The sequence below is a fragment of the Mustela nivalis genome (assembly GCF_964662115.1).
Source record: "Mustela nivalis genome assembly, chromosome: Y".
Taxonomy (NCBI): Eukaryota; Metazoa; Chordata; class Mammalia; order Carnivora; family Mustelidae; genus Mustela; species Mustela nivalis.
In genome coordinates, this window is record NC_139041.1 from 35,387,266 (window position 1) to 35,415,156 (window position 27,891).

Genomic DNA, 27,891 nt, shown 5'->3' on the forward strand with positions numbered 1-27,891 from the left:
TAGGAAGCGTGCTCCGGGCGCGGACCGTGTGCTGCAGCTCGCCGCGCGCTCCCCGCCTCTCCCCCTGCCCCTGGTCCCCGGGCTGCCTCCGGGACCAGGAACACTCTCCCCCCAAAGCCGTGCGCGCTGGGCCAAGGCCGCTCTTCCAGCCGGAGGAGGCGAGGCGTGCCCTCCCGGGCCGAGGCGCAATGAAGAGGCGCGAGGAGGGCTGAGCGCAGAGCGCGCGCGGCCAGGGTCCCTTGGCTCGGGCCCGCGCCCGGTCTCCCCGGGGTGGGGCAGGGCAGGGTGGGGGTGGGCCGAGGCGTGGACTCGGGGAAGCCTCTCGGCGACGCGAATAAAAGGGAGCCGGCTCGCCGCGCCGAGCTGGGAAGCCTCGCTGCCTCGCCCCCGGCCCGGGAAGGGCATGGCCCCGGCGGACCCCCGGAGGTGACTCGCGCGCCCCGGCCCCTCGGATGCTCAGGGCGTCCTGCTCCCGTGTGTCGCGGCTTCCAGAGGACAGGTGAGGACCAACGGCAGCCTGGGCGCCCGGGGGGGATGGAGTTGGGGGTCGGCCTAGGCAGGGGCTGGGCAGCGGCGAGAAGGCGAAGAGACGCCTGGCACTGTCCCTGGCCCTGAAGCTGAGTGGCCAGTGCGGAGGCAGGAGAGAAGCCAAATCTTGCGGGTGGATTCCTTTCTCCCATACCCGTTCCCTCCCTGACCTGGCGACCTCGCTCCGACCCGGTTTCCAGGGAGGGGCCCGGGAGACCCCCAAGGGAAAGCGAGCCAGCCTTGCGTTGGAGGGGACAGCACAGCTGCGGGGCCTCCTCTGAGTTCCTCGGCGCCCGGCGCTGAAGTTCACCCCCTTCCTCCTCTTCCCCTTGCAAAGGAGGGGAGACCGTAAGCCCGCTAGGGGTTGAGCCGCACGGAAGCTGGAGAAGTCACCAACCGGGAGAGGTGGCTCCTGGTGTGCGGGTCCCAGCAGGGCCACCCGACCTGCGTTCGGGGAATGCCCATCTTTCCCTTGGAGCGGCGCTGGAACCCGGCCAGGGCGCAGGGCCGTGGCGCCGGCTAACTCACTCCCGGCCCAAGCTTCCCCGGGTTCCCCGCGGGCCCCCGCCGCCCCGCCGGCTCAGGGAGCCTCCTCCTGCGGCACCAGGCCTGGGCTTCCGTGGGGCGCGCGCTCTCGGTCTCCGGGGAGAGCGCAGGCCACCGGTGGGCGCAGCGCGTATTGTGGGCGCGGGCGGGGGAGCCCAGCGCCGAGGCGGCTACAGTCGGCTGGGCTGCAGGAACCCTCTCGCCCCCGAGCGCAGAGGTGGAGCCTGGATTTCCCTCTCGCGGGGCTGCCTGCACGGTCCGCTCAGAGAGAGGACGCACGCGGGCTTAAGCGCGTATGTATTTCGTGGATGGAAAAGCTCCGGGCTTTGGCGACCCATAAGCCTGTGTGCGCGGATGACTTTGATACCAGCCCTTAGCACTGGCCCAGGGCAGCCGCGTTTCTGTGGCGCGCACTTTGCTTTCCACCGGCATTGCTATTTTTAAGGAAACTTCATTGAACAGATGACAAGCGTCTAAGGTGTCAAAGGGATGGCCAGTGCTTGAGAAAAAGAAAAAGCCGCGGGTATTCTAAACGAGGCCGCTGAGGCCGCCTGTTCCTAGACATATCCGAGCGTTCCCATTTTTCTGTGTATGACTTCACGGATTGCTTTCCTTTGCCTGAACATAACGTCACCAGGTAGTGCCTCTCTTCGCCCTTTAATGTCAGATTTTACAATGTGTGTCCCCGATGAACGACGGCGCTGTATCACTGCAAACCTGTGGTTCTTCCAAGAAAAATTAATAATAATAATAATAAGGATTAGGATAGTATAGAAACCCGCTTATAATGGAATGCATTCCGCGTTAGGGAATGCAAACTCTTGAAACACTTTCAGAAGATATAGTGAAAACTTTAACTCATATCTTTTAAAAAGGGGGAATACTGTTAATAATGACCCTCTTGAGAAGTTGTTTTTTTTTTTTTTCAAATATATACACAATGTAACGGCTCGGAATTGACATTGGAGGTGGATACATAGTTATTTTAATTACCTTATTGTTATGGAAACCTAAATGTATCTCTCCTTCCCACATATATACACATGTATCCACTCATAGGTATATACGGGCCGATGTATATTTATTTTTGTGTGTGTGTGTGTCTATTCCATACCGTCGCTCATCGCAGACGGAGATCTGCAAATCCTAGTGTGAAAGTCTGCAGTTCGCAGTGGCATCCTATGTGATGATTAAAGTTAACGGGGAGAGGTGAGGAAAGGAATTTTCGTGGGTGGCTCGGATCGCTGGTGTCCCTAAAGGATACCACGGGGTGTCTTGGGAAGGTCCAAATCACAACGCACAGTTGCAACCACGTTCGCGGAGCCCAAGAGCTACCTGGCCATAATCGGGTTTCCTGGTGTGGTTCCCCGACAGGTGTCCAGGAACCACGCCCCGGGACAAGATGCCCGCGCAGGCGCATTGGCCAGCCCTCTCCGTGGTGCTGATCCTGCTCTGGGGGCGTCCTCGACCCACGCTGGCCTGTCCTCACCCGTGCACCTGCTACGTTCCGAGCGAGGTCCACTGCACGTTCCGCTCCCTGGCTTCTGTGCCCGCTGGGATTTCTAAACATGTGGAAAGAATTAATCTGGGGTTTGTACCACATTCTTAACAGTTTCGGCCTCTTTGCTTGCGTGGTGGGTTTTTTGTTTTGTTTTTGTTTTTGTTTTTCATACATGGATCTGCATGGATGTAAATACAAACGTATATATTCCTTTCTGGGTCTCTCTATTGAGCATGTGTACCTCGAGATGGGCACAATTGGGGGGTGATGGGCCTTTGCTCTACTCCATGTAGTTCTTTCGCGGTGGGGGAGGGGGCGATTCTCTCAATATATCCATCAGCTGCAACCACTCTCATAAGGCCTCATAGCCAAGCATCCACAACTGTAGGGTGTCCAAAGATTTTTCCTCGATAAGTAATTTTCCACATAGTAGCTATGAACAAATGCATCAGACACACATGGAAATATATAAGTAAGCTTACTGCAATAGACTTCAGAAGCTATTAAAATAATTTAAAAATAAATCGCACAGTTCTGATATTCTGTAAGTTATCTGGATGATGCAATCGGGACCTTGGGGGAAAGAGAGAGTTCCGGCAAATTTTGCCTCTTTAAAATATGAATATATTTTATTTTTTAAAGATTTTATTTATTTATTTGACAGAGATCACAAGCAGGCAGAGAGGCAGACAGAGAGAGAGGAGGAAGCAGGTTCCCTGCTGAGCAGAGAGCCCGATGCGGGGCTCGATCCCAGGACCCTGACATCATGACCTGAGCCGAAGGCAGAGGCTTAACCTGCTGAGCCACCCAGGTGCCCCTAAAATACGAATATATTTTAAAAGACATTTTTATGCAACATTTCAGGCAGAACTTGCATATTTTAAAATTCCATGTCATATGCAGAAATGATTTCTACACATCAGTATTAGCTGCGATGAATTAAAGGTACACACATGTAACTTTATCAACAACCATTAGGGCTTCCTCCACAAAATGTAGAAGCCATTTTCTACCACCTGCAAAACAACAAAAATAATTTACAATTTGATGACTGGCTACTGATGGGGAAATTGGGTGAAATAAAATGGCAAAACCTGAATCAATGAACAGATAATTGTATATATGCTTGGACATCTTGTAGCACAGAGTTTCAAAAAAACAAACAAACAAACAAAAAAAAACCAAAAAAAACTTCTTGAATTTTTAAAGGCCAGTAGCAGTAGAAGAAGAGAATAGGAATTAAGACAGTGAGATAAGAATTTCCCTAATTGAAAGGAGTAGATCATCACATAGTTTCCTCAATAAAATCTTCAGAGACCTTACGATTGGTTTATCTAAAAATCCAACCCACAGTAAGGATAGGGCAGTTGGGGAAGCAGTTCATCTTTGCCAGTAGAGGGGATATCGATCCTAAACCAGGTTCCCTTTACAGCCTTACACTTCTATGTGGGCACACGACTTGTGAAATGACAGAGAGAGGAAAGGAAAAGGACCCAAGACCGATTTGAATCAGGGCAGGACGCAGCGTGCTACATTTGTAGAAAGGGAAATGAAATTCATGTGGCATTCCTCTTCTTTCTTGCACCAGCTGGTGTGCAACGTGGTTCTGTTTGGGGATTGTTGCTCTCGTGAATCACTGTCAGCATATTGTCCCATAGGACTGTGATTCGTCACTGTGTCCCACAAGCCTGACTTCTTAGCAGAGCACAGGGTTGAAGGAACAGTCCAACAGGCTTTCGTAGGGTCCCTAAGAAAGTGTGAGAATAGGGTTGGAGGAGAGTGGTTTCCCACTGTGTGTCCCTCCCAGAACGCATGAATGTACCACCTGTTGTGTTTTGAGGGTCTGGGAGGGGGCAGGGGCGAGGACATCAGCATTTTCCCTGGGCTGTCATGTTGGGAACCGTGGTGGGAAAGATGCCACACATCTCCATAAGTTAAGCACAAGGTTAATGATGTGATGGCTTGATCCTAGCAACACCACTGGACCATGGCTTGTCAAGCCGTATATACCACACTTACAATTTCTGAGATATTTTCCCTCTACTCCTCTTTACGTGGAAACATTTTGTACAGGAGAAACTTCATTTCTCAGTGAGAACCTAGCGTCCATGGGTTGCATTTGAACCAACTCTAAATGGTAAAGTCTACAAATTATGGTCTCCCCAAAAGCTTTGCCACGGGACCAGAACACAGATATCAAGATGCTTTCTCTTCCTACTGATGGCGATAGTCCTTTGAGATGTTGTTGTGTGATATTAAAGCAAAAAGAAAACCAGTTAAGGAATACCCACGCTGTGCCCACATATATTACTTCCATCTGGCTTCATTGATAACAGGAACTCATACGGCACTTTTTCATTTTAATCAATACCATCACCCTTGTATTCAGGACTTTCTCTGATAATTAATCTCCAAGTGCATGAGGCTGTCATTGGGCATTTCATTGCTGGGGGTTGGGGAAGATGGGCGACTTCTACTACAGCTAGAACTCGGGGTCTGCTTTTCCTTCCAGCCATCTGGAAGGAGGAAGAAACACTTAAGGAATGAGGGATTATTGGCAAAGCACTAATGCAGTCTTTCATTCCCACACAGATGTCTGGGTCCTTGGTCAGCATGGAAAGAGAGATCTGCTATTTACCATGTGGACAGCCACAGAGCTTTTTCAAAAATGACTTTCCAAGTATTTTTGAGTGAACAACAACCAAAAAAAAAAAAAAAAAAAGCATCCACTTAGTGTCATACTTCTAGACCTCTAAAGCTCTAAAGATTTCTGTCCCCCTTGATGAAAAGACTCATTCTAATGACCTCTTTCTGAACCTCCCAAATGCCCACATGGCCCTTTTTATTTATTTATTTTTTTAATTTTAAAATTTGTTTTGTGATACACACCAGTATCGGTGAGGCAGTTTCCCTATTCACAGCTCTGGGACCAATGACAGGTGCATCTGCTGGTCTCTGATGTCTGTTAAAAACAAGCATCAAGAGGATACAGTAAGCCAGGGTGGCTGGTATGCCCCCCATCGTAGATAGGGGACGACGTATGGAGGTGTGAGGGCGTCCAAACAGGGCTGTTCCTCTGTCCTCAAACACAGTCCTGTCCTGCACCTTGGCAACCACCATTATACCCAACTCTCCAATTGGAAGTCAGACTTTTGGGTGAACAAAGATGCAAAAGGACGCGAGTGAGCACAGAGCACTCTAGGACTTGTTAAGAAGCACCGAAAAACATCAACATCTTTCTCACTTGTTTGTGGAGACTTTGACTCTCACCTCCTCTGCCCCAAGACCTGCCTCCTCCTTCTGGTCTTTCTTCTTTTCTTGCCTTTGGGGTCTTCCCAGGTGATCCTACTTATTCCCTCTACATACAGTAGAACGTTGTTGTTTTCACACATACCTTCCTTTGTGTTGCACCTTTTCTTAAAACCTTCCAGTCATTTTCCATTGAAGTTGGAGCAAATGAAGAGCTCCCCTTCCCAATGCCTCCCAGCTCCTAGACTGCCTGGTGCCTCCCAAACCAACCTCTCTCACCTGATACTGTTTTCCCCCTTACTTACGGTTTCTCGGGCATCAAGAAATGGAAAGGGATTTCAATTCTGTCATTCATGCCCTGTTAGGTTCACCATCCCAGACAGATTTCACTGTGGAATCCTAAATTGTAAGTGACAGGGACATTACCTCCATTCATCGACTCTCCCATCTTGACTTAGACTCTGGTTTTTCAGCTTCAGTCTACTTGGTATTTGGGGCACTTTTTCCATTTTGCAGAGGGTAGTTTTGATGTGGGACTGTCCTGTTTTGCATGATATTGAGTAGCATTCTTGATCTCTTCCCATTAGATGCCAATAGCAGCTTCCCAGGTGTGATTGCCAAAGATGATTCCAAATACGGCCAAATGTTCCCTGGGGGGCAAAACCACCCAGTTCAGACCACTAACATGGATGGATAGATAGATAAGTTGATGGCCAGGTAGATAGATAAATGATAGATGCACAGATAGATGGATGGATGGATGGATAGATAGATGATGGATGGATGAATGGATGGATGAGTGAATGGACAGATGGATAGAGACCACTAACATAGATGGACAGATAGATACATAGATGGCCAAGTAGAGAGATAAATGATAGATTCACAGATGGATGGATGGATAAATGAGGGATGAATGAATGGGTGGATAGGTACACAGATAATGGATGGATTGATGGATAGATGGATGGATGGATGGTTGGATGGATGATGGATGGATGGATGGTTGGATGGATGGATGGATGGATGGTTGGATGGATGGATGGATGGTTGGATGGATGATGGATGGATGGATGGTTGGATGGATGGATGGATGGATGGTTGGATGGATGATGGATGGATGGATGGTTGGATGGATGGATGGATGGTTGGATGGATGGATGGATGGATAGATGGATGGATGGATGGATGTGTGGATGGATGGTTGGATGGATGTGTGGATGGATGGTTGGATGGATGGATGGATGGTTGGATGGATGGATGGTTGGATGGATGGATGGTTGGATGGATGATGGATGGATGGATGGTTGGTTGGATGGATGGATGGTTGGATGGATGGATGGATGGATGGGTACACAGATGATGGATGGATGGATGGAGAGATAAGCTGATAGATTTATATATAGATAGATAAATCATACATGGATGGATGGATGGGTCAATGAATGGATGGATGGTTAGATAGATGATAGAGAGATGAACGGATTGATACATTGGTGGATGGAGGGATGGGGGGCTCAGTGGATGGATGGATAAATGGATAGTTAGATTGAGGATGGATAGATGGATAGTTAGATAGATGATACATGGATGGATAGGTCTGTTTCCTTCCATCCAGGGGACAGGGAGAGGTCACACAGAATGTCAGGATAGAGATGTGTTCTATTTCAGCAGAAGGAGTGGTACAAAGTAACTACCCTCCACTCCCCTCACAACCCCTTCTGCAGGTGTTGACGTTGGGAAGTCCCTTGTGTTACCAATAATGTAGCAATGAAGAGTTTTCAGATTGGTCAAGGAAACATTTTAACCCATGTGGTTGCAAATACAAAACCCAAAACACATCAGAAAGTTGACAAATAATGTAGAGAATCCCTCAGAAATGGCCACTTGTGCTTGTGAAATACAGTGTTGGTGTGTTGGGTGGTCAGCTCTTTCATTTGGTCTTTTATAGCCTGGAATGGCTCCTTCTGTTGTTTTATGATACAAAGCTACTTGCCAAGCTACCTCTTTGCATTCATGCTAATTCTCTATATTCAACAAATATGTCATTTCATTATTGCTGACACTTTCTAGTGCAAGTTTCCAAGGAAGAGCAATTTGGACCAACTTCCTTTAGAATCTGAATGCTACTTGTTTCCCTAAAATCACCTCTAGCTCCATGAACATGTTCTTAGTCAAAATGCCCAGAAAATATTCCTTAATGGAATGAAGGTGAATAAAAGTGTCACTTCCCTTTTGACCCTGGTAACAGACATGGACACAGAGCAACAAACATACTTTGGGAAGGGCACTGGTAGATCTCATTTTAGCATTTTGCTAACTTGCTCCTGGGCAGGCTATAGAATCTTTCCCATATGGGATTTAAGCATTCACTGTTTCTTAATCCAATTACTATTATCATTTTTTTTTCTTTTAGATTTAATAGTATACAAGCTTTGTCAGAAACCTCATTTGCGGGACTGACCAAGTTGGAGCTCCTCATGATTCACGGCAATGACATCCCGAGCATCCCCGATGGAGCTTTAAGAGACCTCAGTTCCCTCCAGGTAAACCCACACCTTTATGAGCACCAGTAATAGCAGACCATTAATGAAGAGTGGGTACGACCTAATGCTCCCTAACGATTAATAAAATTGCCATTTTTGGAAGAGCGTTAAAAACCAGCCTCATGTCATTATTCCCTGCCCTTAGTTCTGGTTTCTTTCTCTGCTTGTGGCTTTGTAAATTATAAACAGGATTTTCCACTCCACCCCTGTCTCTATAGGTTTTCAAGTTCAGCTACAATAAGCTGCGTGTGATCACAGGGCAGACCCTGCAGGGACTCTGGAGCTTAATGAGGCTGCACATCGACCACAACAAGATCGAATTTATCCACCCACAAGCTTTCAATGGCTTAACATCCCTGAGGCTGCTCCACTTAGAGGGAAACATGCTGCACCAGCTGCATCCCGGCACGTTCTCCACGTTGACGTTTCTGGATTATTTCAGACTCTCAACCATAAGACACCTCTACCTCGCAGACAACATGATCAGGACTCTGCCCACGGGGATGCTGCAGAACATGCCACTCCTGGAGAATCTTTACTTGCATGGGAACCCGTGGTCATGCGACTGTGAGATGAAGTGGTTTCTGGAGTGGGACGCCAAATGGAAAGGTAAGAGAGGAGGGCAGAGCGAACGTGGCTCCCCATGGCACATTCCTGACCCTTCTGGAAATGTTCCGCTCTCTGGTGTTCTGACGTTGCTTTATCTTGTGAAGGGCACATCACCAAATCAGTATGGGGTGGGGAGAACATTTATGCAAAATGTACAACCTTGATGTTAAGACACTCCTGTTCTATAATAGATGTATCATCCCTCCACGAAATCTAAAGTCAAGATCATTTAATCAGTTATATACAGTTGACTACGATTGTCTTTGGTTGGATATCTGGAGTGTCATAAGCAGCTTTGGGTTCCAGCTAAATGGGGGTCTTTCTGTGCATCCCTGTCCTATGAAGAGGTGTTCAAGGAAGTTTGGAAGAGGGAAAGCCAGCAGTGGCTATGACATTATTCTCTTAAGAATGGGGAGAGAGATGTTCTGCCTTGATCCAGACAACAAAAAAAAACCTGGAGTGATATGTAGATATTGCAAAATAATAGATTTTGATTCAAAATAAGGAAGATTTTATCTTTTTTTTTTTTTATCTTTCCTTTATCCCTTTCCTCAAGCCACAACTTGAAACCCATCCTTGACTCCATTGGGTTTACCATATCCCAGGTCTGTTGGCTCATGTCCATCCTCATGGTCCCCAACGTGGGTCCAGCTTCTTCCTTCTCTCTAGGAGGAGAGTCGGGGCTTCTGGGCAGGTCTTTGCAGCCTTGGTGACCCCTCCTTCCAACAACTCCACACAGAGCAGTGGTCAGAACACATTGTCACAGGGACCATGTGGTCTTGCCCTACTGCTACCTGAAAGTCCACTGGTTTCCCATTGATCCTGGGATGGAACGTACAATCCTACAATCCTGTAGGAGTTCCTACACAATTGTGCCCCCTCTTCTGCAACACGAGAGTCCTCCATTTAGTCACTCACTGGAGTCGCACTGCAGTCCTTACACCTAAGTTTGCTTCCTTACACCTTCCAAACTTATTTTGCTCTCAGTGTCGTTGGACCCACGAAGACCACACATCTGCTAGATGTTCCAGGGTCTGGCTTAGTTTCAGCACTCAGAGCTTTGTTAAAACATCACCTGTCCTGGGGCGCCTGGGTGGCCCAGTAGGTTAAGCATCTGACTTCAGCTCAGGTTACTATCGTGAGGTCCTGGGATGGAGTCCTATGTGGGGCTCTGTGTTCAGTGGGGAGTCTGCTTCTCCCTCTGTCCCTTTCCCAGCTCATGCTCTCTCTCTCTTTCAATTCCAGATAAATAAAATCTTATTTTTTTTTTTAAATCACCACCTTTAAGAGGTCTTGCTGTCCTCAATTTCTACTTATTGTCTTGTCTTGTGCCCATCTAGGACCTTCCTACACACACACCTTATGTCCTACTGTCATGTGCCTCCAAGTCATAGATGATGGCCCTTTGACTGGTTTATTCCCAGTGGGAATGAAAACAAGAGGACAGATATCAAGAGGACTGTAGTTTTCTCCTTTTCCTAATGCAAGAAAGTGTGGTTCCTATTTATTGGTATAGAAGGAGCATCTAGGTCTGGAGCAGGGAGAGAACATAATCTGGTCTTGCAAATGTTAGTCGGAGGAGACTTTGGGACTCTGCAATAGGCACATCAAGTAGAAAATTGGGCGTGGAGCTCATAAGATGTGTGTTGACTGGAGAAGCACATACGGCAACCATCAATGGATCATGGCTGTTCACAGAAACCTACACGTGGGTTAGGCCATGGATGATGGGGTACAACGAGATCAAGCAGGGTCTAGACCAAGTCATGGAACACTGACTCACTAATGGGTCGGGGGACTGAGAAAGACAAAACAGTGAAAGAAACAGAGCAATGACCAGATTGGGAGAACATTCCGGAAGACTTCATGTTCAGGAAGCCAAGAGTAGAATGTGAATCCAAACTATAGATACTGCCTGAAAAGCAAAGTTATAGCAAGAATTATAAAAGGTACATACAACATGATTCATGGCAAAAGTGGGTCCTTTAACCTGGAACTATTTTCATTGGTTGAATTTATGTAGATTCTCTTGGACCTTTTGAGAAGGTAAATTGTATAATGTCTGTGAATAGAATTGATTTAAAAAAAAAAACACTTTAGAAAGAAGTATTCATTATCCATTGCCACATAGTTCTAAAAATGGTAGTTCCTTGCTACACTGTGTGCTAAAGGGATTTAAGGTCATTGGTGAAGTCACAGATGTAAGATATTAAATCCTGATGGCCATGCACTGAGGATGTAAAGACACACACAGAGACTTTGTTCTCTGGCTGTGTACAAGACATGCCGCTTTGGGGTTCATTAACTTGTAGGATGTTTTTTGGTTATCTGTTTTAGGGACTCTGAAGTGTAAGAAGGATAAAGCCTACGAGGGTGGTCAGTTATGCGCCATGTGCTCCAGTCCCCCCACACTGCACCAACAAGAAATTCACAAGCTGAAGGATATTACTTGTCTGAAGCCTTCCATAGAGTCCCCTCTGCGACAGAACACGAGTAAGAACAGTGAGGAGGAGGAGGATCTCGAAGAGGATGGTGACAGCCAGCTTTCTCTGGAGGGGTTCCAATTCCCCCCATGGAACATCTCTTTGAACATGACCGATGAGCACGGGAACACAGTGAACTTGGTCTGCGACATCAAGAAGCCAATGGATCTGTACAAAATTCACTTGAACCAGACGGACCCTCAAGAGATTGACATAAACGCAACGGTTGCCTTGGACTTTGAGTGTCCGATGACTCGGGAAAACTATGAGAAGCTGTGGAAACTCATCGCCTATTACAGTGAGGTCCCTGTGAGGCTGAACCAAGAACTCATGCTCAGCAAAGACCCCAAGGTCACCTACCAGTACAGGCAAGATGTAGACGATGATGCCCTCTACTACACGGGCGTCAGAGCCCACATTGTCGCAGAACCGGAATGGGTCATGCAGCCGACCATAGATCTCCAGCTCAACCGACGTCAGAGTACGGCCAAAAAGGTGCTGCTGTCCTATTATTCCCACTATGCATTAACAATACCCACCAAAGAGGCAAGGCAGTCTCGGAGCAGAAGCTGGGTGATGATTGAGCCCAATAGAGCCGTGCAAAGAGCTCAGACTGTGTTGGAAGGGAGCCCATGCCAGCTGAGCTGCAACGTGAAGGCTTCTGAGAGTCCATCCATCTTCTGGGTCCTTCCAGATGGCTCGGTCCTCAAAGCACCCATGGAGGACGAAAATGGCAAGTTCTCCATCCTCACCAGTGGCTGGCTGAGGATCAAATCGACAGAGCAGTCAGACTCGGGTTTGTACCAGTGCATTGCTCAAGTGAGGGATGAAATGGACCGGATGGTGTACAGGGTCCTTGTCCAACCACCTGCCACACAACCACCCAATGGTCATATGGTGACAATTCAGAAGAACCCAGGGGAGCCAGTGATGTTGCCTTGCAGCGCTCTGGCTATCCCTGAAGCCCAGCTCAGCTGGATTCTTCCAAACAAACGGATAATTAATACTTCGGCCAACAGCTCACATGCATACATGTTGGCAAATGGAACTCTTTCCATCCCAAAGGTCCAAGTCAGTGATGGCGGTTACTACAGATGTGTGGCTGTCAACCAGCAAGGGGCAGATCATTTTACCGTGGGGGTCACGGTGAACAAGAAAGGATCTGCCAGGTCATCCAAAAAGGGCAGACACCCAGGTGGGAAGACTCTTTCCAGAGTGCTAGGAGATGTTGTGGAGGACGAAGGGGGTTCAGGCATAGGAGATGAGGAGAACACATCAAGGAGAGGTCTACACAAAAAGGACCAAGAGGTACTCATCAAAACAAAAGATGATGCCACCACCGGAGGTAAAAAACCCAAAAAAGGGCGAAGAAAACTCAAACCCTGGAAGAATTCTGTAAAAGAACCTGAGACGAACATCGCAGAGGGTCGCAGAGTGTTTGAGTCCAGGCGAAGAATAAACATGGCAAACAAACAGATTAATCCAGAGCACTGGGCAGATATTTTAGCCAGAGTACGTGGGAAAAATCTCCCAAAGGGAACTGAAATACCCCAGGTCATTCAAACCACCACTCCTCCATCCGTGAGTCCAGAAGTGACACCCCTCCTGCCAGCTGTTCCTCCTCCCTCGGTATCTCCTGCATGGACCACAAGCAGTACCGAAGAAACCTCAGCAGATGCATCTCTGTTTGGTGAGGAGGATGAGGTTTCCAGTACTGTGTCCTCAACCAAGATGGGACTGGAAAGTGGACAGGATGGAGGAATTCTTTCTGATCCCAAAGTGACAAGCACACATCTGGAAGAATTCATTGACCATGACTTTTCTAACAGTGAGGATACAGCTCCTGCTGAAGTTGACCCAAAGTGGGCTACAGCCAGCATGCCTCATGCGTCTTCTCCTACTCTGCAAACCCTAGACCTGGTCTCTGAGGAGTCCACTGGTGAAAATACAGCCACAGAGAGCTGGACTCCAGTAGATGCTGGATCCGTTCCAGAGCCTACTTCAAATGATTATGAGTCTCCATTGGATGCCGTCTCTTTGGCTGAGTCCGAGACTATACCATATATGCCCCCAGATTTGGAGACTAACCCACAACCAGATGCAGAGAACTTGGAAGAGCTGACCTCCGCTCCTTTTCTGCCCAACACCGTTTTATGGGTTGATGACTCCAGGACATCGGAACCCATAGGAGGGCTCACATTGGGGGAGCCAGATGCTCTATCACAAGGACATCCACAGGGAGAAACAGATGACAGACACCTTGTGAAAGGTGCTTTGAGCACTCAAGGCAGCCTGGTGATTGAAAAGGGCACAGAGGACAATTCCGAAGCCCTACAGGAAGGAGATATGCCAGAGAAAGACCCCACAAACTCCCAAAGTCCTGAGAGTATGGGAAAGCATGTCGGATCTACCACTCTTCTTGACTCGGCCCTGGGAGTGAATGGTGTCACTCCCTTTACACATCCCAGCGAAACCACACTCGGCCCTCTCTTTGACAAAGTCACCACCACGGTAGCAGCAGTGATGCCAACCGAGAAGGCCACTTCACCTCTGGAGCTGACCACTCAGCCTTCTCGAAAGAGACCCAATGGGAGGAGGAGATTTCGCCCCCACAGATTCCGACACCGCCATAAACAAACTGTACCCACGACTTTCGCCCCAATGGAGGCGTTTTCTACTCGACCTACTCAAGCACCCGAAGGAAAGGCTCCAGACCACGTGTGGAGTACGCCGGGAGCAAAATCTTGGGTTGACAGCACCGTTGGTATCCCCAAGCAGTTGGAGATGGAGAAGCAGGCAGAACCCATATCCAAGGGGACCCCACGAAGGAAACACGGGAAGAGACCAAATAAACATCGGTATTTCACTTCTACGGTGAGCTCTCTAGCCTCTGCAACCACGCCCAGCCCTTCTCTGGAAAACAAACATAAAAATGTCATTGCCCCTGGTTTGGAAACTGTACTCTCGACAACCATTTCCCTGACAACTGGGGACCCTCACGGGAGAGCTGCTGTGACCACTGCCACAAAAAGTCACTTACCATCCAATAAATTCCAAGAGATGATTCCAGTCACCCCTAAGCCTGAATGGGATGGAGAAGAAATGAAGAATTATGGTGTCACAAACATCGAGGACTATAAAACCCACAGCTCAGTCCCTGACTCCTCCTTCACTAATGCCACATCACCTCCTGGCTCAGAGGTCTCCACTGTGGGAGAATTTCAGGAGGAATCAGCTCCCTCTGGCTTTCCAGGAACGTCACACTGGAATACCCCAAGTGTAGACCAGCCTTGGAGGCTGCAGACAGACAAACCTCTTGCCAGCTCCATGGAAACCTTTACAGACTCACCTTTTCTTAAACAGGTGGAGGACCTGGGTGTTCCTTCTGAGTCTCCACCATCCGTTGCAGCCTCTACACTCTTTCAACCAGAAAAAGAGGTTGTTTCAACCACTGTCTCAAGCATAAAAGTAGAACCATCTTCAAGTAAGGCAGAAACCACCATCCGTGCTCAAGATCATCACGAAAGCACTCCAGTTGAAATTAGACCTCGGCATCACACCCCAACTCCTGTTCAAATGGAGAAGACAGCATCCCCACCCCAGGCCACCACTCTTGTGTCTTTGGTACAGACCTTCACGAAGCCCACACCTCTTCCTTCAAAGACACCTCCAACATCAACAGATTCGAAGGAAAATGTTTTCTTGAATTACGTGGGGATCCCAGAAGCCAAAGCACTCCCCGTGAATAATGAGGGAACTCAACATATATGGACACCAAATGAATTATCTACCCCTTCTTCCAACCAGGATAAATTTAACCCAGCTCCAAAGCAGCCGTTGGAAAAGGAAGCTTTGGATGGAAAGACCCCTAACAGTCTTCCACATGGCCACGATGGTAACCACCAGAATGGGAGAGTCCAAATGTTCCCCCAGCCAGCCAGAATTCCTGCCAAACCGATCCTGCCTAGGGGGACAGTGAGACCACCACATACGGCTACAGAAGGCTCCTTTAGATTCTTTGTAACTTTCCAGCCTCCCCGTCACTTGACCAACAAACCAGGAATAACGTCGTATCCTTCAAGGGTTTTGCCAGAGAACAAGCAGTTGACGACGCCGAGATTACCAAGTACGACAACTCCTTTTGTTCCAGTGCATAAGCCCAAACCTGGCATCCCCACTAAGTTGACTGACCCAGGGATGGGCCATTTCAACAGCAACTCCAAAGTGTTTGGGAACAACAACATCCCAGATCTCAGAGACCCTGTTGGTAAGCTTCCAAGTTCAAGAGTTCCCCATCATCCCAATGGAAGATTCCCTTTCTTTTTCAATAAGACTCTGTCTTTCCCGCAGTTGGGAGTTACTCTGAAGCCCCAGACGCCTACCTCTCCCACCCCTGTGATAAGAGAGAGAAAAGTCAACCCAGGTCCCTACAATAGGATACATTCTCAGAGCGTCATTCACGTGGACTTTGGTCCCCCGGCACCTCCATTATCGCACGTGCCCCAGGCCACGGGGCCACCCTCCACAAACTTACAGAACATCCCTGTGGTCTACTCCACCCGGAGCTCCATCCCCTTCATGGTGTCTTCTGGCCAGCCTTCCAGAAGCTTCCATCAGAGCAGCTCAAAGCTCTTCTCTGCTGCAGGGCCCCCTGCATCCAACTTTTGGACGGTTGGGGAAAAGCCCCAAATCCTCACCAAATCCCCTCAGACCGTGTCTGTCACTGCGGAGACAGATGCTGTGTTCCCGTGTGAGGCCACGGGGAAACCCACACCTTTCATTACGTGGACAAAGGTTTCTACAGGTAAGGCATTTACAGGTCTGCATTTTAACTGGAACTCGTGTAGAAGGAGGTTCCTTGAGTCCGTGACCCCAGGCAAAACTATAGGGTTTGGGCAAAGGACAGATGGATGGGATGGCAGGAGACATTTGAACCTAGATACAAGGATATGACTTTAAGGCGATAGGAAGTAAGGACCGAGAGCTCTTCCTTCAGCTCTAAAGTACATGCTATTTTAATGGGACTATGGAGACATGTCCTAGGTTCTTTGGGTAGGGAATGACGTAGGCTCAGAAACGCTTCATGATGCAGCCACTTGCCTTTTCCCAGCGAAGCCTAGCACAAAAGTTTTCCACCACCCCAGTGGGGTACCATGAGGGTAAGGAGGAGTGAGCAGATCCCCCTTCCCCTTCCACTGGCACCAGAGATGAAGCAGCTTCTTCTGGGCTCATCAGACATCACTTTGATTGGAACTTAGGGATATGCTCCCGTTAATTTGCTTCAGCTGCCCTATGAAGCATTGCAGCCTGGAGCCTGGAAGTGTGAGATCCAGGTGGGGCTGAGGTTGGGACTCTGAGATCCAGGCAGGGCCAAGGCTGGTTCCTCCTGAGGCCTCTGTCCTTGGCTTGTAGACCCCATCTTCTCCCCTTGTCCTTTTATGGTTGTCCCTCTGTGCAGTCTGGGTCCTCACCCCTTGTTCCTATATGGACACAAGTCATCTTGGATTACAGTGCACCTTGGTGACCTCATTTTAATGTCCTTATCACTTGAAAGACCCCATCTCCAAACAGTCATATTCTGAGATCCTAGGGGATAGGACGTCAGAGTATGAATTTTGGCAGGACACCATTCAGCCCATAACAATGACCTCTACTTGGAATTCTGGGATGTCCAAAGAGCACTCGGCTTTGTAAAAATGACCATCTCTCTGGAAGGTCAAAACAACTGCCTGGTGACAGCGGAAAGTACCATCTGAGAAGCCACGGCCTCTGTGAAAACCCTATCTTGTCCCTCTTCCTTTTCTTTTGTGCACCATGAACACAGCCATATCCTTGAGGCCTGGATTCTGATCAGAGGGTTTTTTGGGTTGTTTTCCTCCCTTCTTCTTCTCCATTTTGGTGTTACAGGGATGATTTATGTTCATAGCACTTGAGGGACCTGTGCATTCTTTGCTTAGGCTTATCTCACCCCCGTTGGAAATGTTCCAAAGTTCAACAGAGGCTCTGGGTCACGGGGAATTATGACCGTCTTTGATCAGCTCGACATTGATGTCATACGTTTTCATAATGATTTAATAAGGAATGTTGCTCGAAGGGCGAGTGGGGAACACCATGGGGTTTTCATGCTAAAAGGATGGTGCCTTTGTTTTCCTGCTGGGCAATCCCGTTTGTATTAATCTGTAGCGTTTTCTCAATCTTGTGTGATACCAGAGCATCGGGGGCCATGCCCCTTCACGAGACATACACATGTATATGCCTCACCACGAGTCAGCTTCTCCTGCCGGCTGCAGCAGAGGGAGCTGGCCAGAGCTCACGCGATGGCTGGCGGTGGAGGCAGGACCCCGGAACCCAGCTGCGTGGGAGATGAACAGAATGCTGTAGCTCAGGGCTTTCCAGTTTTTAAATCTGGGACTTGTTATTCTTCAGAAAGGTCGGGCCAGCCCATCAGGAAATGCCGGCCACAGAAGACCGTTTATTCTTCCGTCTCCGCGAGGAGGGGACCACACAGGGGAGGACCGGGGTCTGTCGGCAGGCAGAGGGAGAGGCGGAAAGGAGCACAGGAACCTTTATGGTGGTTTCTGCGAGAAGAAACAGGCGAGGCAGGGCGAGCAGACTTAGCACCGGCTGGCTGGAATGATTTCAGTGGCCTCTGGAGCGCAAGCAATCCCCTATTTCCCTAGGACCTGCCCTGGGTGGATGAAGGCAGGTGCATGGTGGCCTGGGCATGCAGGGGAGCCCCATAGACAAGGCACTGGGGGTGTAGACTCTGTGTTGTTTGCTTTGCATATAGAAGGTGAATGGCTTGCTGAGTATAAGAATTGCCTAGCTCTGGAAGGGGCCATGCTCCCACCAAGGTCAGCCTGACCCAGATGTCCAAGCATCAGGAACTCTTGGATAGCACAGATCCTCTCTCTGGCAGAGCCCCCAAGGAGATGTGTCATACAACACAAGGAGGACCGGGGCGGGGGAGAGAGAGGAGCCCAGGCCCCGGACTGCAGAAGCTGGCGTCCGACGCAGCCACAATGGGCAGTGAAGGACCTGTTTGTGCTGGCTCCTGCTGGACCCCAGAGCCTGGCCGGGGAGTGGTGGGAGGTGGCTGCAGGCCTGGGGAGCTCAGGAGGTCAACACCCGTCCCAGGACCTGAAGGGACAAGGAGGTCCCCTGCGGAAGGCCTGGGCCTCACGGCAGCTTCTGGAACACTCTGCGAAACCCACGCCAGCTGCCTTTTGCTTGAAGGGGGCATCGGCGTGAGAGCCGAAAATATTGCAGGGGAATGTTCTGTCTTCTCCACGTTGGAGGTGGGGCTGGTCTCTGCTGTTGCTGTTGGGGACGTAAAGGGGAGAATTCGGCTTCCTTCCAACAGTCCCTCTTGGTTTTTCCTGAAAGGTGTGTGTCTACGCAGAACCTGACTCCGCCTGTTCTGTCTTTCAGGTGCTCTCATGACCCCCAACACCAGAGTGCAGCGGTTCGAGGTCCTGAAGAACGGGACCCTTGTCATCCGGAAGGTGCAAGTGCAGGACCGAGGCCAGTACCTGTGCACCGCCAAAAACCTGCACGGGGTAGACAGGATGGCCGTCCTGCTGACCGTCACTGTGCAGCAGCCCCAGATCCTCGCGTCCCACTACCAGGACGTCACCGTGTACCTGGGAGACACTATCGCCATGGAGTGTCTGGCCAAGGGAACCCCAGCTCCCCAAATCTCCTGGATTTTCCCGGACAGGAGGGTGTGGCAGACCGTGTCCCGCGTGGAGGGCAGAATCACGCTGCACGAAAACAGGACCCTGTCCATCAAAGAGGCCACTTTCTCAGACAGGGGAGTGTATCAGTGCGTGGCCAGCAACGCGGCGGGCGCGGACAGCCTGGCCATCCGCCTCCACGTGGCGGCCCTGCCGCCGGTCATCCACCAGGAGAAGCTGGAGAACATCTCGCTGCCCCCGGGGCTCAACATCCACATCCACTGCACGGCCAAGGCCGCGCCCCTGCCCAGCGTGCGCTGGGTGCTGTGGGATGGAACCCAGATCCGCCCGTCGCAGTTCATCAACGGGAACCTGTTCGTCTTCCCCAACGGCACGCTCTACATCCGCAACCTGGCGCCCAAGGACAGCGGCCGCTACGAGTGCGTGGCCGCCAACCTGGTGGGCTCCGCGCGCAGGACCGTGCAGCTGACCGTGCAGCGCGCGGCGGCCAACGCGCGCATCACCGGCACCTCCCCGCAGAGGACCGACGTGCGCTACGGCGGGACCCTCCGCCTGGACTGCAGCGCCTCGGGGGACCCCTGGCCACGCATTCTCTGGCGACTGCCGTCCAAGCGAATGATAGACTCGCTCTTCAGGTAGGGGCCCACTCCGGGCTTTCCATCGGCCACTGCTCTCCTGCACCTGCTTCTCTTTTGGGTGCGGGGGGCCGCGTCCTAAAATGTGCCTGGGGCCATCCTGGGAACCCTCTCCACGGGGCGGGTCAGAGAAGGGAATATGCGTCCAAGACAAGGACGCACAGACCTGATTCCCCGTGTGTGCCACGCTGGAGAGGGGCACATTCCTCCGGAGATCTTGTCTTTATAAACTGCGGACAAACACTGGGACTTTGTCCTTCTCTTTTCCCCACCCCGCAGGGTGGGGGAAACAATGAACCAATAACTTTTGTTTTACTGAGTATATTTTAATCGTGTGTTAAGAGATCATGGTAGCTACAACATTTGGGTTGCCTTCTCTGTCTTGCATGATTTCAACCAAACAGAGAGGCAGCTGCACATCTTGTCGTAAAAGGACTTTAGCTTAAGAATGAAACAGTGTTGAACACAAAAAGGTTAAAGGCATGACTAGGACACCGGCTGGGCACATCCAGTTCTAACACTTTATTTTGGCTGCAAAGAAAATCAGATTCTCATCCAGTGCTTTCCATTTCCCACATGTATGGACCTAGCATACTAGTTCTCAACCGCCCCGGGGGCGATTTTGGCCCGAGGGAACCTTGGACGGTGTTTGGAGACATTTTTGATTGACATAACTCAGGGAATGAGGGAGTGCCACTGCTATGTGGTGGGCAGAGACCAGAGATGTTATTTAGAGCCCTTCTGTGCCCAGGATGCCCTACACCAGAGAGTCATTCAGCCTCAAATGTTGGTAGTGCCCAGGCTGAGACCCTCTGACTTAGCAGGAAAGACAACTGACCTATCATCTATACATCTGTCTATCCATCTATCCATCCATCCATCCATCCATCCAACCATCCATCCATCCATCCATCCACACATCCATCCATCCATCCATCCATCCATCCATCCATCCATCTATCCATCCATCCATCCAATCTATCTATCCATCCATCCATCCATTTTATCTATCTGTCATCTATCTACCCATCCATAGGTCCATCTAACCATCCATCCTATCTGTCTATCATCTATCTATGTCTATCTATCCATTTATCAGCTACGTATCTATATCTAGATATATATCCATCTATACATCCATCTAACCATCCGTCTTATCTATGTATGTATCCGTATCCATCTATCTATTGATACATCCATCTATCCATCATCTATCTATCCATCTATCTATCATCGCAGTGGTTTTTAGCTAGACAGATACAGCACCAGGGAACACCTGTCAGTGACTGGGGACATTGTTGGTGGTTACACTAGAGTGGAGTCTGCCACGGGCATCTGGTAGGTGGAGACCAGGACAGCTTCTCAGCACCCTATGGAACTCAGAATGCCCTACCCCAGAAAGTCATCCAGCCTCAGATGTCAGCAGTGCTCAGTCTGAGAAACCATAGGCTAGGTCCAAAAGAGCCAACATCTCTCCATGACCCATCTCAAGGTACAGGGCACAGAGACATTGGTTGGCAAAATGGAATCACAGAAGCATTAGCGGTGCCATGGTGGAGAAGCCCTGGCTTACGCTGTGTCTTCAGCATCCATGGCTCAGCTGCTCAGGCAGGAATGTGTGTGGACATCAGTCAGACCCAGGAGACAAGGAGGGAAGCCAGCACTCAGGGGCTCTGAGCAGCAGCGCCCGGCCTCCCCCGTCTCTTCCGAATGCAGGAACAAGGCAAACGTGCCTTCTCGCAGCCCGAGTGGTAATGTTAGACAGTTGGGTGGTGCCTGGTGAACCTCGCAGGCTCCGTCCAGAATACCACGTACGCAGTTTTCCCTGGACCATCTCCCAGCTCAGCAGATGTCCTGCCATGTGCGGGAGAACTGTTTTCAGCTCTTCTTGGCACGGCTCAGGCAGTGTTGAATGAACGGCAGCAAAAGAATGTGATCTCATTACGAATGCGAGCCTTTCGGCTAGTAACTCCCCATAAGTCATAAATTGCTGTCTCTGCTGCTTCGTTATTAATAAATTCTGACTAATGACATTCTTAGGAAGGTGTGATTAAACCACGCATGTGGGTTTTGTAAAACGGCGGGCTCTATGCCGTGCCTACACATCGGGACTCTTTAAAAATACAGATTTTTGGATCTTTTCTTGAAGGCCGATCCCTAGGGTTGCGTAGGGACATCTGCCGTGCTGGGTCGCTCCACGGACGGTGACTACAGCCCAGGCTGGAATCACCACTCTGAAGTTTCAAAACGCTGGCAGACATGAGCTACTGCACACAGTTTTGGATCCTAAACGCTAAGACACATTGAAATATCTGTGTCTGCTCCTCTGCTACTGATTCATGCGGACCTGGTTTGCACTGTCAACCAACAAAACAGTTTATGTGGTCATTGTTCATAGTTGTTTGTGTTTGAGGTACAGTAATCAGGTCGGTTCTACCATAGGCCGACTTCTTCTTTTCTTCTCCTCCTCCACCTCCTCCTCCTCCTTTTTCTTCTGCAGCTCTTCAACACAGTTCCACCCATGCTGTTCCAATAATGCAATGTTTAGGAACTCTTTGTGGATTTAAATTCAACCGCCTCCTTCCCCAATATCACCGTCATAAATGATGTGTCATTCCGATTTTTCAATCAGGACACGTACAAAGGAAGAACCTCCCAAGTCTTTCCACCTCTTATTCAAAACATGAATTCTGACACTCAAGGACACCCCAACTTTTAGAAAAAGGTCATATGCATAACGAAGACCTTCCTATCATTCTCCCCATGATTGGCTCCTTTGAAGTGAAAATCTTTTAATTTTCAGTTAACCCAGAGGTGCACAGTCATCTTTTCATGTGGGGGAATGCAACGGCACTGGGGGTGCTAGCTGGTGAATGTCTTTCAGCTTTAGGTACAAGTTCTAGGGAAGAACACATCCCACTGATCTTGTCATGTTCTCAAGAACCCAATGTTAGTATTAAAACTCTGGAAAAAACTCTAATCACATGATGCATACAGTAGCCACTTGGCAGTCTCTTGCCTCATAATGGGAGATGACATAATACAAGATGGCCAAGGGTGAACATTGCGTCTGAACCGTTTCATTCAGGGAGAAGTGCATTTCTTTATTGGGTTCACTCAGATTCATTCTCCCCATGGCTGTCGCATTTTGCCTGATTTTATCATTACTACAAGCTGTGCCCTGACCGCCAGGGACGGATGTACACCCACACTAACAGGGTAGAAGTCTTTGACTGCATTTCACATCCTGGAATCAGTGTCCAGGTCAGGCTGCAGAACCGATGTGACATTTTGCAGTAGCAACCATGTACCCAGATAGCTTCTGAGAACCATATTTTTTCGTCTCATTCCAGTGACCAAAAGCCAGAATAGAATGTACAAGAGACTAACATTCTCTTTTTCTTTTCTGGTCAGCTTTGACACCAGAATCAAGGTGTTTGCCAACGGGACCCTGGTGGTGAAATCCGTCACGGACAAAGATGCAGGAGACTACTTGTGCGTTGCCAGGAATAAGGTCGGAGATGACTTTGTCGTGCTCAAGGTGAACGTGGTCATGAAACCAGCCAAGATTGAGCACAAGGAGGAGAATGACCACAAGGTCTTTTACGGGGGTGACCTGAAAGTGGACTGTGTGGCCACTGGGTTGCCCAACCCCGAGATCTCCTGGAGCCTCCCGGATGGTAGCCTGGTCAACTCCTTTATGCAGTCTGATGACGGCGGTGGCCGTACCAAGCGTTACGTGGTTTTTAACAACGGGACCCTCTACTTCAATGAGGTGGGCATGCGGGAGGAAGGGGATTACACCTGCTTTGCCGAAAACCAGGTTGGTAAGGATGAGATGAGGGTGCGGGTCAAGGTGGTGACCGAGCCCGCCGCCATCCGGAACAAGACATACTCCGTGGTCCAGGTCCCCTACGGTGATGTGGTCACAGTCGCCTGTGAAGCCAAAGGGGAGCCCACGCCCAGGGTGACGTGGCTTTCTCCAACCAACAGGCTGATTCCCGCCTCCTCTGATAAGTATCAGATTTATCAGGATGGCACTCTCCTCATTCAGAAAGCCCAGCGCTCAGACAGCGGCAATTACACCTGTGTGGTCAGAAACAGCGCCGGGGAGGACAGGAAAACCGTCTGGATTCACGTCAACGTCCAGTCGCCCACCATCAATGGACACCCCAACGCCATCACCACCGTGCGGGAGATCGCTGCTGGCGGGAGCCGCAAACTCATTGACTGCCAGGCAGAAGGCATCCCCACCCCAAGAGTCTTGTGGGCCTTTCCCGAGGGCGTGGTTCTGCCAGCCCCGTACTATGGGAACCGGATCACCATCCATCGCAATGGCACGTTGGACATCAGGAGTCTCAGGAAGAGCGACTCTGTGCAACTGGCATGCATCGGGCGCAATGAGGGTGGGGAAGCCAGGCTGATTGTGCAGCTCACGGTCTTGGAGCCCGTGGAGAAGCCCATCTTCCACGACCCAGTCAGTGAGAAGATCACCGCCATGGCCGGCCACACCATCAGTCTCAACTGCTCGGCCGCAGGGACCCCAACGCCCACCCTGCTGTGGGTCCTTCCCAACGGGACGGAGCTCCAGAGCGGCCAACAGCTACAGAGGTTCTACCATAAGGGTGATGGCATGTTGCACATCAGTGGCCTCTCCTCTATGGATGCCGGGGCTTACCGCTGTGTGGCCCGGAACTCCGCCGGCTACACGGAGAGGCTGGTGTCTCTGAAGGTGGGCGTGAAACCCGAGGTCAGCAACCAGTACCACAATCTGGTGAGCATCATCAACGGGGAAACCCTGCAGCTGTCCTGCGTCCCTCCAAGGGGCCGGCCAGCTCGTTTCTCTTGGACGCTTCCCAACACCATGCTCTTAGAGGGCCCCCAAACACGGGGACGCTTTTCCCTCTGGGAAAATGGTACCCTCACGGTCCGTGATGCCTCCGTGTTTGACAGGGGGACCTACGTGTGCAAGGTGGACACTGAGTATGGCCCCTCTGTCATGAACTTTCCGGTTATCGTGATAGCATATCCTCCCCGGATCACCAGCGAGCCAACACCCGTTATCTACACACGGCCCGGCAACACCGTCAAGATGAACTGCATGGCCATGGGGATTCCCAAAGCCGAGATCACCTGGGACCTGCCAGACAAATCACACCTGACTGCCGGGGCACAGGCCCGTCTTTATGGGAACAGATTCCTTCACCCCCAAGGCTCCTTGACCATCCAGCAGGCCACGCACAGAGATGCAGGCTTCTACAAGTGCACTGCAAAGAACATCCTAGGCACTGACTCAAAGACTACTTATATCCACGTCTACTGAAATGCCTCCTCCCAGGACACGGACTCCACCACCATTGCTTGGGAAGTTAGAACAAAGCATCATTTGTAAGAAAGCCACCACGTCCGGTTGGTCAGAACTCTTAACTGATCTGTCATGGTGCACGGTGGCCCCTGGCTGGGTTTCAGGGTTTCTGGGTTTCAGCTGGGTTTCATATTGACTTTGACCTCTGCTTGCCAGCAAAAGGAAGCAATGCAGACATGGGAAGGATGGTTTAGCCTCTCCGGGGACTTTCATTCAGGTTTACAGCAGGATGCCTACCCCCGTCTGGCGTTTCGTAGGAACTGGGCTCATCCTGAAGACACCATATGGGCGTGTGTAGCTGACCGAAGGAGCACTCACTGCACATAAACCATAGAGATGACTGGTGCCTTGCTGCCTTGTTGAAGACGCGTCCCCTAGCTAACCTGTTGCAGTCTTAACATGATAGAATGTTCTAGAATGACTACCCATCTTTCACTTACTTCCTGTCCCTTTAGACCTCCAGCTTGCCCTCTGAGGGCTTAGAACCACAGGGACTGATGTTTTTGTAACATACGACTTCCATACAATACAGCTACCATTTTATATGGAACTCACTTTTTTTTTTTTTTTAATATATAATGGAACTCACTCTCCCTGGAACTCACTTTTTATATAATGTCTTACATAAAGACATTTTATATTTTCTTTCTAATCAGACGATGAGGCTAGAAAGAAAACAATGCTTTCTGTCTCATTAAAAATAATAAATTATTGGTCTTTACAAGACTTGGATACACGAGAGCAGGCATGGAAATATAATTGTAAAAGCAAATCCCCTCTACTGCCTTGAGCAAATTCAGTAACTGCTATTTTACTACCTTCCCCAGCAGCCCTATGGTTTTGGAGGCTGGGATGCTGGATTTCCTTGTTTGTGGTTTTATCTTGAGAGCTGAAGTTGGGGGAGAGGGCAGGAGAGAGCTAAGCCGTGACCCTACACGGTGAATCCAAAGCCTCCTGGAAAAGTCCGGAACTATCTCCCCCACCCAGCCCCCTATCAATGTGTGCTCATGGAAACTAGGACACATGTTATCCCCATGACTGCTTTACTGTATTTTTAAGGTCAATATAATGTACATTTGATAATAAAATAATATTTTCCAAGTAACTGGGCAATGATAATAGTTCTATTTTCCAGGGCAAGAGCATTTTGAGTGATTTTGCAGGTAAAGCACAATTCTTGAAAAACTGCTTTTTCCCCCACCACATTAGAACTATTCTGTTCTCTGCAAGGGTGTATCAGGCAAGGAAACAGAAGCAAAGGCAGTGGCTCCAAGGTGTATTTGATAGGAATATACGGTGATATCCTTTGGTCCTGGAGCGTGACAGGTCCAATATGGAGCAAGACCGTCTGGGGTTGGAGATGGGAATGTGGTTTCTTAGCAATCACTCATGAAATTTTCTTTAGGAAAGCCACATCTGGGGGACATATACTAGCCTTCCTGCAACATGCAAAAACGGTCATTCCCCAAAGAAGAAAGACAAAAATCAAGAGAAAGCTTTGGGAAATACATGAAGAGTAGCATTGACAGAAGAACAGTGTTGTCCATCTTTGATGAATGGTGGTCACTGAAGTCAGAGTGTGTGACTTTCCGTGATGCTGTGGTATGCACAAAGGATGTCTCACTCATTAACCCATACATTTCCTCATGCAGTACAACCTTTACTATGTGCCTGGCACAGGGAGGAGCCCTGCAAGCACCCAGATGTGTAGGAAACACATCCTGCTTCAAGAGTTCATGCTCCACACACGGACGTTTGGCTAGAAGGCTTCTCAGTGAGTGGGGCATCCTGTGCCCTATAAGGTGTTGAGCAACATCATTGGTCTCTACCCAACAGATGCAGGTAGCACATCCCACTCTAGGTGTGACAACCAAAAGCTGGCTCCAGATATTGTCAGATGTTACTGCTCAACTGTCCCCAGGTCAGAACCAGTGTCCGAGATGCTAGAAATGTGAAGGATGATGATGATGATGATGAAGATGAAGAAGACAGATAGGTAGGTAGATAGATAGATGATAGACAGATGATAGATACATAGATAGATAGATAGATAGATAGATAGATAGATAGATAGATAGATGATATATAGATAGATAGATGGATAAATAGATATGATGGATGGATGGATGGATGGATGACAGATAGGCAGACAGACAGATATAGGGATAAATGAGTGGATGGATAGATGAATGGGTCGTTAGATGATTGATAGATAGATATGATGGGTGGATGAGAGATATAGGGATAGATGAATGGATGGATGGATGACGGGAGAGAAGAAGGGAGATAGGGATTGTCAGATGGATGGATGGATGGATGGATGGATGGATGGATAGATAGATACATATGATGGATGGATAGATAGATGATAGATGGATTGATGACATACTTTCATGGGTGGGCTCAAGGTACATCCTTAAAGACTTGCCATGTCCTGCTGTAGGCAAGATAGGATGGCATGAAGAGGCATTTGGTCCTCTGCACTCAATGTCTTGTCAAATGTTGTAGAACAACTGTACAAATCTGCTTACTCCAAGCCTAAAACATACAGAATCATCACAGGGGGTTCAGAGAGCTTTCAGATTCTAGGGGACTCAAAGGCCACATCAGATGGAAGAGTAAGGGACATCTTTATGACTGAGAAGTCATAAGATGGGTGGTGGGGCAGAATGAGATGGGTAGGAGACAAGGACTGGTCCCCCAGGAGCAAACGCACTTAAATCAGTTTGCCC

General features: G+C 49.4%; 1 protein-coding gene across 1 annotated transcript; it reads left to right on the plus strand.

Annotated features, from left to right (window-relative positions):
• The first annotated feature begins 306 nt into the window (after positions 1-306).
• On the plus strand, positions 307-26,264 carry LOC309856948 (matrix-remodeling-associated protein 5-like). The gene is made up of 7 exons (XM_082718750.1): positions 307-499; positions 2,449-2,664; positions 8,241-8,370; positions 8,589-8,979; positions 11,317-16,266; positions 18,894-19,794; positions 23,209-26,264. The coding sequence occupies exons 1-7, from the start codon at positions 453-455 to the stop codon at positions 25,115-25,117; spliced, it is 8,544 nt and encodes a 2,847-aa protein (XP_082574876.1). The 5' UTR covers positions 307-452; the 3' UTR covers positions 25,118-26,264.
• Positions 26,265-27,891: the final 1,627 nt, after the last annotated feature.